Source organism: Saccharomycopsis crataegensis (genome assembly GCF_037102585.1).
Source record: "Saccharomycopsis crataegensis DNA, jcf7180000000073, whole genome shotgun sequence".
Lineage (NCBI taxonomy): Eukaryota > Fungi > Ascomycota > Saccharomycetes > Ascoideales > Saccharomycopsidaceae > Saccharomycopsis > Saccharomycopsis crataegensis.
In genome coordinates, this window is record NW_027043820.1 from 343219 (window position 1) to 358293 (window position 15075).

Here is a 15075-nt window from a genome sequence, read left to right on the forward strand (position 1 = left end):
CCTTTGACAGAAATTGCCCCAATGAACGAAATATTAAGCCCTCTGGTTACGGGAACAGTAAGAACTGCTTTTTCACCCACAGCAGACCATCCATACTCACGCCGCATACTGATATTGAAACCTGCTTCGTCGATGAAAATACAGTTTTGACTAAAGTCGAGCTTGTCTTTATACTTCTCTGCCCACTCGAGTCTCTGTTTCTTCAATTCCTCCAGACTTCTTCTCAAAGCCCATTTAGAAATACGTTTGAGACTTAGCTTACAGACCTTGGTTACAAAGTTATAGATTGTGGTAGCCTTGGCTCTTATATTGGTGAAGGCTTTCTTGAGTCTCTCCAACATAAAATCGAGAGTCACTGTAGCATCTTCCTTTATCAATTTTTGAAGGAATTCCTTATGCTCACCAGTAAGAAGGGGCTTACGACCTCTTTTCTTTGTTGGCTCCGAGATACCATTTAATTCATTAACAAGTATTTTGTTCCAATTTCTTTTCCATGTGTAAGCAGTTTGCAAAGGTATATCTTCTAATTTTGCAGCCTTGTAAGCTGACACGCCTTCTTCCATGACCAATTGCCAAAATCTTTGTTTGACAGCTTGATTATAATACCGGTACGAACCTCTATATCTTCGTTCTTTCATTTCAATTTCCATCTCGGCATCTTCTTCTTCTTCGAAAATAGGATCAATTTCCATGATATCCATGATACCTGGTTTTTCAAAATGCTTATAGTCACTGTAACTAAAGCAAGCTTCAACTGGTGCTATTTCAGACTCTAAAGTCATTTCACTGGGTTCAGCATAGAATCTATTACCTAGGCCATCAACATACCCATCAGTTAGTAGCTTGGCTTTCAAGTCCATACTTAGTTTTGATGGTAAAATCTTATGCTTTTTTTGTAAGTAATCTGGTGATCATATAAAGACCGAATTGAATGTCAAAAGTGGGAATTCATCATCTTAAATGGAGAACAGCTCCTACCATACATTCGTTCCCATTTCTTGAAAACCGTAATCACGTGATATTATTGATATTATTATAGATATCCGGTTTTATAGAAAGTAGCCTAGAATTATGGAAAAAATGAGTATAATTTGATTAAACTGAGTAGCTTAGAGGCTTATAGAGCCAGTCACATAAAAAAAAGAAAGGAATTAATATGAATTTTATATTCTGTTGGTATGAATAATTGAAGTGCAATAGTATGAACTATTTTTCTTAGATGGTCTGAATAAATCCCGCTGCGGTGGTACGAAAAATACCGGGGGTCGGTATGAATTATTTTTTGCCACTGGTACGAACATTTCCGGTGGTTGGTACGAATAAAAAATGAAAACACTGTATATACTTTAGATAGTTAACAAGTAGAACAAGGGAATAAATATTATTGAATATTATTGTTATAATGTCTTTTGTAACTAGAGTTACAAAACTACAACATGCACCACATAAGGCAACCAACCCAAAATAGCGGAGCGTTCAAGTATTTGGAAGAACATGTTTTCCCTCATCTCAGAAAGCCAGATAAGACTTTTAGCCAATTTGATAAGTTTGCAATCGTTTTAGATGATCGTTTCAAGAAGAAGGAGGAAAAAGACAGTGACTTTAGCGAATTGCAAGCCAAATTTTCCCAATTAGAGACCTTAGTGGTGTCACTTAGCGCCAGATTAGACTCTTTCTTAACCCCTGTCATTTCCTCTTCTCCGATTGAAAATTTTTCAAGCGGCCCATGTGACAGCGGCATAAACCAACAGACTACTACAGATATACTTAAATTGAGAAAAGACTGTGCTAATTGTTAGAATTCTACAGGTCTACAAAGTACTTTAATATATATAAAGACGAAACAAACGCACTCACGTATAATGACAAACACTTTAGATAATAAAGTTAAAAATAAGGACAGTAGTAAGGACAAACAGCACGACACCTAGCAACCTTAAACCAATAATGGCTGTAAATATAATCTTGATAGCAACGACTATAATATTTATTAGTAGAGATCTAATGATCTGGTTCCTAGTATAAGACCTACAGACCCCTTGATTGTAGGATCTCCAACTTGCGACAACAGAGCGCACTTTACTTAAAACTACATTTCAACAATTTCCAACTGAGAACAGCAAAAAAAGGAATCTTCATATAGCAGCCCTTTTTTGAAGATATTAAAAATTTGGTCCCTGGCGGGATCGAACCGCCGATCTTGGCGTAACAATGTCTATGACCTTTATTAGCACCACGCCTTAACCAACTGGGCCAAGGGACCAGTTCTCAAATTAGAGAATAACGACACGGGCAGGACTCGAACCTGCGCGGGCAGAGCCCAAAAGATTTCTAATCTTTCGCCTTAACCACTCGGCCACCGTGCCGACCACGATTTTGTTACACTCTGCTTCTTGTCGATGATTGTTCTCGACCAAGAAGATTCTTGGAGTTCATGTTGGACAGTAATACCTGCTAATTTGGATCCTAACACTGGAATAGAATCATCAACAATTATTGCTGTTCTGGAACAGGTTGAATTATAGTATATGACTTTGTTATCGAACTGAAACGAAAAGTCTTCTGATAGATTTAGTTCTTGGAGCAAAGACACATTGGATTTTTGGGTGAAACTTATTACCAACTGGTCGCTGATACGACTCCGTTGTATATTTTGAGTATTGATTTTAATAATCATTATGTTTATTCATTGGAATTTTGATTTGTCTGTTTGTTTCTGGTTGCATCAGCTTCCAGAGTTGACAAATCATCATTGGTTGGTGTTAATTCTGTTTTCTCATGTACTGGAATTTCATCACCCAGTAGCATTTCATCCTCCTCATATTCTTCTGAATCCTCATATTCGTCTTTTGCATCATAGATGTATTCTCCATCATTTTCATACTCCTCATCATATTCTTCGTCATTATCATTATCAGGTTCTGCACTTGATTCAGACAGGGTTGGCTCTTTAGAGCCAGTTAGTGCCAGTTTTGATGTCACTGATGGGTGTGGGTCTTTAATGACTAACTTAATAGATTTTGGTACAAATGGTTTTGGTGCTGAAGGCTTGGTGGTGTTAATTTTGGTCAAAATTGGGGTAGAGATTGGGGTAGATTTTGGGGTAGATTTTGGGGTAGATTTTGGAGTAGAAGCTGGGGTAGAAGTTGGGTTGGACAAGGTTTGATTAGATTTTGGGGTAATTGGATGGGATCTAAACACATTCAACTTAATTCCTGGTTTGGCTGACTCTTGCTTGGTTTCAGCTGGTTTCTCCCTTTGAAGGATTTTCTTTGTTTTGACGGATGCCTTCTTTTTGGAGGCCTTTCTAACTTGATTAACCGGAGGAGGGGTGATTTGATGCTTTCTGTTGATAGCTGGTGTGGTAGTTTGGATATTTTCATAATCATCATCTCTTTCTTTGGATATTAATCCCAATTGGTGGAATGGATTCTTCCATAAATTGCTCAGTTCATTTTGTGGTGGTTTTGATTGTCTGGATCTAGATGAACCATGAACCATGGTGAACTCGGTAGAAGGAACTTCAATCACTGGTGGTTGATTTTGCTTCTGTTTGGGGTTCTCATGACGATCATCTGTAACATTTTTCTTTGGCCGCTTAAAGTAACAGTCTTTAGCTACATGGCTAGGCTTTTTGCAAATCGCGCAAGATGCTTGCTTGCAATTGTATCTGGTGTGTTCTCTTGAACCACAATTGATACAGTGTAAGCATTTAGTAATGACTTTAGAAACAATGTTGTCTTGGTGAATAACCGGGATTTGTTTTCCTGGTTCCATTTCCAAGTAACCATAAATGTAACGATTTTTAAGCTCCTCGTTAGGTCTTTTAGTCATGTCACTTTTAATCACTGAGAATGATGTTGGTTCAATTTGGGCTAGGTCAAGCGCTTGCTTGATGGTAGCATCGACAAAATAGTCAGGGGTTGTTTCCAAGGCTGTTATCTCAATCAATTGGATTTCTTTATCATTCTTATTGATATTGATGCGTGGCTTGTAAGTGGATTGTTCAATGTCAACACTTAAATGGCTAGTGACAAAATCAATAAATGCATTACGTAACTTTTCATTCTTAGTTTGTAATTGACCTTTCAATATTGGGATAAGTGAGGATTTGAGACAAATAGTTTCATTTGAAATAAACAAGTAGTTTTGAGCTTCAATTAAAGCTTTCTTGATGAAGTTGATATCATCATTATCATTCAAATCAGTTTCAATGTTGGTTAATTTAACATCGATTAATTTTTGGAAGGCATCCTTTATTGAACTCAAATGATCATCAAGTTCATACTTCCGGTAGACCTCAGGTGGGATAATAAATGACATCATGATTTTTTGTTTATCTTGATGGCTCATAATAAATTTAATGTAATCCTCCTCTGCAATATTAGATTGTTTCAATCTTGAGAATTCATTAATTAAATGGGAATTTGTATAAAATTTGAAAAACTTTTCAATGGTGTAGATTTTGACAAATTCTTGATATTTCTCTTCAACATTTTCCACTTTTTGTGTGTCAAATCCGAAAAGTGATCCCCTCATGCCCTTTTCCTTAATGGCATATTCAAGGACATCTTGGTGTTCGAACTTGATTGATTTGAGATATTTAGCCCATTTAAAAACTCTTTCGAATTTGGCTAAAACATTTTGAAAAGTGGAGGTGGTATTCATAATCAGGGTCCCCTGTTGGGATGCGCCTTTAGAGCCCGAGGCGATTTGGGCGTAGGATCTGCTGAAAGCAGCAACTGGGGCTGGGTTAGTTTTTTTTGGGGTTTTTTGGTTTTCAGAGTTTTTTTGGGTTTTGTTGTTTTCAATTTTTTTTTGGTTTTCAGAGTTTTCAGTAACAAAATCAATAGAAACAGAAGGTTGTGAATCTCCTTGAGATTCAATGGTGGCTTGATTTGACATATGCATGTCGACGCTAGTGTCACCTGCACTATCAAGATTGCGATCGCAATCAACTGGAGAAACATTAATTTCCGGGGCTGGGCGGTGGGCAATATCAACATCAGAATCAGCATTAGAGGCCTCATTTATGGTATTAGATGGGGTTGCAAAGGTTTCAGCAGTACTTAAAAAAGTATTGTCATCTTCCTCAGTGATTTCTTCGTCTGAATGTGGTTCATTTCCGTGTTTGTTTACATTGTTTTGATCGGTTGCGTTGGGATTTGCATGATCTAAGTCAACAATAATATCAGAAGAAACCAGGGTTTCTTGAGAAGGAGGATCATTTGTTGGATCAGTGGAGTAGTTAGAAGGCTTTGGAATTCTTTTGGTATTATTAATACTCATTTTTTTTATTTTATTGTTTATTTTTTGTGTCTATTTGAATTTTTTTTTTTTTTTAAATACAAAATTCAATATATTAATTAATTATATAACTATATATCTCATAAACTATCTAATGTAGTTTGAAAATTAAAGTGTTAAGGGAAAACCATTAATGGTGAAAAACCCTATTATTGAGAAAAAATGTTTTTATGCGTTTTTAAGGTTTTTAATTGTTTTATTTTTTTTTTTTTTTTTGATTTTATTTTCTTGTTTTTCCCCACCTATTTTTTTCTTCTCCGCTTAAAAGATATTGCTTTCAAGCTGAATCTTCTTGGTCGAGAACAATCATCCACAAGAAGCAGAGTGTAACAAAATACGCAGAAGCCCCTATGGCGCAGTTGGTGGTCGCGTTACACTCATATAAATGTAATGTAAAGGTCCCGAGTTCGAGCCTCGGTGGGGGCAACCCTATTTTTTCGAGTATGGATTTTCTTCAGCGTAAAATGTTTTCAATTTTTATTGGTGCCAAGCAGTGGCAAAGAATACTAGTCCAATACGGCAGTAGGATTAAAAACCGTCTAATAGGTATAATACCAAAATACTGGTTTATTGCTAGTAAATGACCAAGAAGATGCAATGGCTGTATGGTGTTTCACTGCGGTATCAGACCTCACCTTATTACAGAAGAGGAGATATTATTTATAGTTAGCAACAATAATTATTAAATAAGAAAAGTATATAAAGATATGTATCTTACCGAAAGGTTAGAGGGGAGCTAAGAATATAACAAGTCAATAACGACTACACAGCCTCTAGTCTGAATATTGTAACAATAATCATAAAAACTACTATATCAAGATGTCCAGAAATAATCCAGTTAATGATAACATAAGCGAGACCTCTCCGGATCCATTATTTACTAATATTTCCCTGCCGAATAATACGAATATTTTTCGACAAAAGATTTTAATAAAAATAGTAAGAAAAAGGGGAAGAAAAATAATATCTATTTGTCAGACTTCTACAGGTCTACAAAGTACTCCAATATATATAAAAACGAAACAAACGCACTCACGTATAATAACAAACACTTTAGATAATAAAGTTAAATATAAGGACAGTAGTAAGGACAAACAGCACTTTTACCAGAAGAGGTAATTGTAATGATCTAGACACTTTCTTACTTTTCTTTCTTTTTATTGTTCTTATCTTTTCTTCTCTCTTCTTTATTTAACTCCATTCCTTATCTCGGACAACCTCCTTATCTCCGGCTACCTTTTTATTTCCCTTTGAGTTCCCTTTTAGGTAAGTCTTACTTTCTTTTCTCACCTATAAAAAGCTCACTTCATCTATTCCTTTTAGTTTTCATTCTTCTTTAATATACTTTAACTACTATGTTACCCAACTAAACCATTACAGTAATTATTGTACATAGGTGTCCGAAGTTTTTCTTGTTGTAGTTTTGTAACTCTAGTTACAAAAGACATTGATAGCAATAATATTCTATAATATTTATTCCCTTGTTATACTTGTTTTACTTGTCAACTATCTAAAGTATATAAAAGACAAACTCAGACTATGAGGGGGGGGGTATGGCCCATATTTATATCAATCTCAATGAGTTCTAGAATGTTCCATAAGTTCTAGAAGGTTCCATGAACAATGACTAACCACATAACTTTGGATTGCCAACTCAACATTTCTTGTCGGAAACGTGACCTTCCGGTTAGGACGTATTGGTGATAATGTCACCATGTCGGTTATTGTAGTTGTTGGCAATTGACATGTTGAATAATCGATTCTTATTTTGACTACACGCTAAGAATGGGGGCAGGATGGTTTGGTTTCTGCATATTCCAAGGTGAGTGTCAGTGATCTTAGAGTCGTCTCGTTGTCTCTTCTCCTTCTAACACTAACGCTATCCTTGCTAAACACACTAAACACATTTTTCACAAACCAACGACACCTGCTAAGAAGAAAAAAACGTACATTCTGTGACTTTTTCCGAACCATTCTTTGAGTTGTGAGTTCATCAAATACCTAGAGACTAATTACTGTGATAGCTATTTGAATTTCTTACTACTATAATTAACGCGAGATCAGCGAAGATAAGTATTAATATAGTATAAGGAATAACCTTCATCTTTATTGGTATTATTTGCTGTTTCACGTGACTACCGAAACAAAACCTGGGCCGATGCAAAAAAGAGTAACCAACCACACGAGTGGTACGGTGAAGCCTACCAAACTCCTTATTAAAATTTCCATTTCTACGATCCTGACAACTTAAGATGTCATGTTGAATAGCAAAAATAAATAGCACCACTAGGTTTCGATCCTAGGACATTTGGGTTATGAGCCCAATGCGCTTCCACTGCGCCATGGCGCTATGTTGATGTGTTGTTATATTATTGGATCATGGTTGGGTTGAGTCCTGGTTATATAATTAATTAATATATTGAATTTTGTCTTTAAAAAAAAAAACGTTATTGGAAAAAAAAAAAAAAAAAAACCGACTAAAAATGAGTATTAATAATACCAAAAGAATTCCAAAGCCTTCTAACTACTCCACTGATCCAACAAATGATCCTCCTTCTCAAGAAACCCTGGTTTCTTCTGATATTAACGTTGACTTAGATCATGCAAATCCCAACGCAACCGATCAAAACAATGTAAACAAACACGGAAATAAACCACATTCAGACGAAGAAATCACTGAGGAAGATGACAATACTTTTTTAAGTACTGCTGAAACCTTTGCAACCCCATCTAATACCATAAATGAGGCCTCTAATGCTGATTCTGATGTTGATATTGCCCACCGCCCAGCCCCGGAAATTAATGTTTCTCCAGTTGATTGCGATCGCAATCTTGATAGTGCAGGTGACACTAGCGTCGACATGCATATGTCAAATCAAGCCACCATTGAATCTCAAGGAGATTCACAACCTTCTGTTTCTATTGATTTTGTTACTGAAAACTCTGAAAACCAAAAAAAATTGAAAACAACAAAACCCAAAAAAACTCTGAAAACCAAAAAACCCCAAAAAAAACTAACCCAGCCCCAGTTGCTGCTTTCAGCAGATCCTACGCCCAAATCGCCTCGGGCTCTAAAGGCGCATCCCAACAGGGGACCCTGATTATGAATACCACCTCCACTTTTCAAAATGTTTTAGCCAAATTCGAAAGAGTTTTTAAATGGGCTAAATATCTCAAATCAATCAAGTTCGAACACCAAGATGTCCTTGAATATGCCATTAAGGAAAAGGGCATGAGGGGATCACTTTTCGGATTTGACACACAAAAAGTGGAAAATGTTGAAGAGAAATATCAAGAATTTGTCAAAATCTACACCATTGAAAAGTTTTTCAAATTTTATACAAATTCCCATTTAATTAATGAATTCTCAAGATTGAAACAATCTAATATTGCAGAGGAGGATTACATTAAATTTATTATGAGCCATCAAGATAAACAAAAAATCATGATGTCATTTATTATCCCACCTGAGCTCTACCGGAAGTATGAGCTTGATGATCATTTGAGTACAATAAAGGATGCCTTCCAAAAATTAATCGATGTTAAATTAACCAACATTGAAACTGGTTTGAATGATAATGATGATATCAACTTCATCAAGAAAGCTTTAATTGAAGCTCAAAACTACTTGTTTATTTCAAATGAAACTATTTGTCTCAAATCCTCACTTATCCCAATATTGAAAGGTCAATTACAAACTAAGAATGAAAAGTTACGTAATGCATTTATTGATTTTGTCACTAGCCATTTAAGTGTTGACATTGAACAATCCACTTACAAGCCACGCATCAATATCAATAAGAATGATAAAGAAATCCAATTGATTGAGATAACAGCCTTGGAAACAACCCCTGACTATTTTGTCGATGCTACCATCAAGCAAGCGCTTGACCTAGCCCAAATTGAACCAACATCATTCTCAGTGATTAAAAGTGACATGACTAAAAGACCTAACGAGGAGCTTAAAAATCGTTACATTTATGGTTACTTGGAAATGGAACCAGGAAAACAAATCCCGGTTATTCACCAAGACAACATTGTTTCTAAAGTCATTACTAAATGCTTACACTGTATCAATTGTGGTTCAAGAGAACACACCAGATACAATTGCAAGCAAGCATCTTGCGCGATTTGCAAAAAGCCTAGCCATGTAGCTAAAGACTGTTACTTTAAGCGGCCAAAGAAAAATGTTACAGATGATCGTCATGAGAACCCCAAACAGAAGCAAAATCAACCACCAGTGATTGAAGTTCCTTCTACCGAGTTCACCATGGTTCATGGTTCATCTAGATCCAGACAATCAAAACCACCACAAAATGAACTGAGCAATTTATGGAAGAATCCATTCCACCAATTGGGATTAATATCCAAAGAAAGAGATGATGATTATGAAAATATCCAAACTACCACACCAGCTATCAACAGAAAGCATCAAATCACCCCTCCTCCGGTTAATCAAGTTAGAAAGGCCTCCAAAAAGAAGGCATCCGTCAAAACAAAGAAAATCCTTCAAAGGGAGAAACCAGCTGAAACCAAGCAAGAGTCAGCCAAACCAGGAATTAAGTTGAATGTGTTTAGATCCCATCCAATTACCCCAAAATCTAATCAAACCTTGTCCAACCCAACTTCTACCCCAGCTTCTACTCCAAAATCTACCCCAAAATCTACCCCAAAATCTACCCCAATCTCTACCCCAATTTTGACCAAAATTAACACCACCAAGCCTTCAGCACCAAAACCATTTGTACCAAAATCTATTAAGTTAGTCATTAAAGACCCACACCCATCAGTGACATCAAAACTGGCACAAACTGGCTCTAAAGAGCCAACCCTGTCTGAATCAAGTGCAGAACCTGATAATGATAATGACGAAGAATATGATGAGGAGTATGAAAATGATGGAGAATACATCTATGATGCAAAAGACGAATATGAGGATTCAGAAGAATATGAGGAGGATGAAATGCTACTGGGTGATGAAATTCCAGTACATGAGAAAACAGAATTAACACCAACCAATGATGATTTGTCAACTCTGGAAGCTGATGCAACCAGAAACAAACAGACAAATCAAAATTCCAATGAATAAACATAATGATTATTAAAATCAATACTCAAAATATACAACGGAGTCGTATCAGCGACCAGTTGGTAATAAGTTTCACCCAAAAATCCAATGTGTCTTTGCTCCAAGAACTAAATCTATCAGAAGACTTTTCGTTTCAGTTCGATAACAAAGTCATATACTATAATTCAACCTGTTCCAGAACAGCAATAATTGTTGATGATTCTATTCCAGTGTTAGGATCCAAATTAGCAGGTATTACTGTCCAACATGAACTCCAAAAACACATCACGGATGTCTTAATTGAATTAGAAAATAACCAAGCACTCTGGATTATAAACTTGTATAATCCAAATCAATACCAAAAGCAAAATCAGATCCATGATCAGCTCAAACTCAGTTTACTTGCCCAACATCAGAATCTTCAAACTAGATTCCCAGGAAAGACAATCAACATCATGTTAGCTGGTGATTTTAATAATTTTATTGATCGTTCGGACTCCCTAAATTATAGAAGCCGTGAAGACTCAGTTGCTGAATCCTTAACTAATCTCATTACTTTGTTGAACTTGAAGGACTCATTCAATTCAATCAAACATAACATCAAGAAAACATTCACTAATAAAGCATCAGAATTAGGGAAAAGCCGGAGATTGGATAGGTTCTATATCACTGGGAGCTTCTTAAAAAACAAAGAAAACAAATGGAATATGACACAAACTAATCATTTTGGGAAAAGATCCACACATGATTCAGTTACAGTGGAGTTGACTTTAACTTCATCCAAGGCTTACTATAATATGAAGAGATATAGATTGACCGACAGAATCATTAATGTTCTCAGGCACCAATCTATAAATGAAGATATCCAAGGAACCGATGAATTAATAATTGATATTAAATGCAAAGCAGAAAAACTCAAACACATGTTGAAAAAAGTGAAAGTGCCTGAACTTGATAAAGTGACGGAATATTATCAACATATTAACCAAGTTTTCCACCAATATCAAGAACAACGCCCAATAAAACAGCTAAAAGATGTAGAAGGGTCACTAGTTCAATCTCATGAAGAGATAATGAAAATAGCAACTGAATATTATATGGACTTGTTTGATGGAACCAGAGGAACAAAGGACACAAAAAAAATACATAAATATCTTCAGGACGTGATTCCAACCCAAGGAATATCTCCTGAAGAGAAGAGAAAAATGGATTCCTCCATAACAATGGAAGAACTCAAACTGGCAATTGATTCGGCAAATTTGAAGTCCACACCGGGCATAGATGGAATCCCATACAAATTTTATAAGGAATTATTTCCCCAAATCAAACACATCCTTCTTCAAGAATTTAACCACATTCTAACTGAAGGAAATTTACCATTCCACTACCGAACTATACTCTTTAACATCATACCAAAGCCTGGAAAGTCAAAAGAAAACATTGGAAACTATAGGCCGATAGCCCTTATCAACACTAATCTTCGATTATTATCCACAATAATTAATAATAGGTTGTTGAAGCACTTGCCCGATATCATAGGGGAAGATCAAGCTGGTTTTATTCCAGGCCGGTCATCGTTCTCCAACATCACCATTTTCAGAGAAATGTTAGATAGTCTAATTCATCCAAAAGATAAAACGCATATAATACCAAATCCACAAAAGCTGATACTAATTGTGGATTTGGAGAAAGCGTTCGATAGGATATCTCACGAATATATGGAACAACTATTGTCCCATTTAAATTTTGGAAAAAAATTAGCCAAGTTAATCATCAACATCCTCAAGCAGACAACGGGATCCTTATACATCAACAACATGACCGGCCCATTATTCAATTTAAAAAATGGTACCCTCCAAGGTAATCCGTTTTCCCCTTCATTATTTGCATTAGCAGTAGAACCTTTACTACGATCTATCAAACAGAATACCAGAGGCCATAGTTACCAAGGAGATTTGATACCTGAAGCATATAGCAGTCAACATTATCTTGCTTTTGCTGATGATATCACAGTTTTCCTCAAAGATAAAAGAGATTATTCCAAAACAATGAAATGTATTAGACTATTTGAAAAATTCAGTGGCAGCAAACTCAATGAAAAGAAATCCCAACTAATCATACCAACTGATAATTATCCATTTTTGACACCATTCCCATTTGAGATTGCTGATGAAAACTTTCAATTGACATATTTGGGGATAACTATTGGACCATCAGTGACATTTTGGCCGGAAACATTGCAGCGTGACCTCCATATCAAGTACAAGTTATCAAACATGACCAGCTTGCTGATTCAATCAAAAATAGAAGCATTCAACACATATATTGCATCCAAGTTCTATTACAAAGAACTACACCAACCTTTGTTACCCAATCAGTTGAATCAAATTGACACATCGATTAAGTTATTGGTCAAGCAAGATACACCTATTTCTTTGGATACACTCAAGACACACAACAACAAAGGCGGTTTCTCAATGATTGATTTAAAGTCTCAACTCCAACACCGAAGAGCCAAAATTTTCCAGGATTTGTTTTTGGATAGTCACACTAAATATAACCAGATATTACGTTTTAAAATCCAATCAAGTATCAATAACATCATTCAAAAAACATCACCAACAAAATCACCAAAGGATGAATATATCAAAACTCATTATTGGTGGGTGGTATTACTTGAACTAGCGGATGACATTGAGAATACCAATGATTCAATTTCCTTAGAAGTTATGAATAGCAGCACATTCTCAGATGCTGAAAGGACAGCGTACTGGGATTTCAGAAAAGTTCTTGGTATAAAGAAACGTACAATCAGGTTGAAGCCAATGAAGATTGGAATTGAAGATTTGAAAAATTCAATTGAAAAAGGGATTCCTGAAAAATATCAACAACACATTCCAATTAGAATTAAGGATTTTGACCATACTAAAGGAAGTAAAAAACAACGGGAAAAACAAGATGTGAACAAGATGTCAAAAACACTCATGGACATTACTGGGGTGAATCAGAAACAAGTTGATAACTTTTGGCATAACCTCAAAAAATTCAACCAACATTTCCCGGGGAAATATCAAAATATTCACATCTTTCATTTGGGCATTGAAAATCACAATTACGTAAATAATCATTGTGACTATTGCAGCAAAAAATTAACCAGATATGATGAACCCCAATATGCCCCAAAGGAAATCCAATTTGAAATCATGAAGCACCATCTTATTGAATGTCCATTGGCCCAGAAACTTTGGAAAAAAATTGACTTGAATATCCCATTAACCTGGCAAACAATCATTACCCCTGCCACCAACATGAACGAAACCAGAACGATCGATAGATATCTAGGTTTCCAACGAAAATTATCAAGATTGAAATCCAAAAGGCATTTCAATTGTCATATGGCCGTTGATTCAATGATCTTCTTGCTTGAAAGCAATATCTTTTAAGCGGAGAAGAAAAAATAGGTGGGGAAAAACAAGAAAATAAAATCAAAAAAAACAAAAAACAACAAAAATTAAAAACCTTAAAAACGCATAAAAACATTTTTTCACCATTAATGGTTTTCCCTTAACAATTTAATTTTCAAACTACATTAGGTAGTTTATGAGATATATAGTTATATAATTAATTAATATATTGAATTTTGTCTTCAAAAAAAAAAAATTAGCTTGAAGCATACGTTAGAAAATTAGCTTGAAGCATACGTTAGAAAATTGCATGCATTACATGAAAAAGAGAAATCCCTTGAGAGTGAATCTACTGAACACAATGTTGGTCTTGAGAAACTTATTGATCATTATTCTTTGCAAAATACGTCTATTATGAATGTAGCACTAGAAAATGAGATACATAGGTTACGTTTTATGCTTGATTGTTGAGTTGACAATCCAAAGTCTATATTGGGTTTTGTACTGATGACTTAACGGTTAACACGGGTATCAATGTGTTGAATAGATCCCGGGTTCGAGTCTCGGATAAGACGGTTTATTTACCATGGCTGAGCAATATATAATCTGCATGTGATTATGACTCAGCCTAATAATTAGTCATTGTGCATATGATTAATCATCTAGAATGTTCTAGATGGATGTATGATTACAAATCATATATATTGGTCTTATTATAAATATGGGGCCTCTCCCCATAGTTTGAGTTTATATTTTGTTATTTAAATAGTTAGTTAAGAAGAATAAGAATAATAACAAGGATAGTTTGATAGTATTTGTTATTGGTAATGACTACTGTAACTAGGGTTACAAAACTTCAACATTGATGGCCATAATACCGACTCTTGCTACGAATTCTCTTTCAGCCTTTTGAAAACGTTGGGGGATTTTTCTATCGAATCCATTAATGTATCTAACTCCAGACTTGTATCAAGTTTTTCACAGATTCGAGATATTATTGGAGTGCGGAGACTGTGCTTGAGTCATAAGAGCGTGATGAGGCATTTGAGGATCAAATCGTACTTAACTGCCACACAAGGCGATATACTTTTCAAGCTAAGTGCCAAACATGAAGCTGGCCAGAGAAATATACCAGCAGCAGAATTAAGAAGATCATTTTCCAAAAATAGCAGTTTGCATTTGGATTTGAATGCTCCTGAAGGGCAAGAAAACGAAGATATTGACGAAGCTGGAGAGTTTTGTGATTCGGATCATATTTTGGTTGGGATCGAGGATCCTGAATTCGATTTTAACTGA

General features: G+C 35.5%; 1 protein-coding gene across 1 annotated transcript; it reads left to right on the forward strand. All coding sequences in view use genetic code 12, as the record gives it.

Moving 5' to 3' along the window:
- Window positions 1-14814: 14814 nt before the first annotated feature.
- Window positions 14815-15075, forward strand: DASC09_009960 (uncharacterized protein; the record flags this gene model as incomplete). The annotated part of the gene is made up of 1 exon (XM_064994599.1): window positions 14815-15075. The coding sequence occupies one exon, from the start codon at window positions 14815-14817 to the stop codon at window positions 15073-15075; it is 261 nt and encodes an 86-aa protein (XP_064850671.1).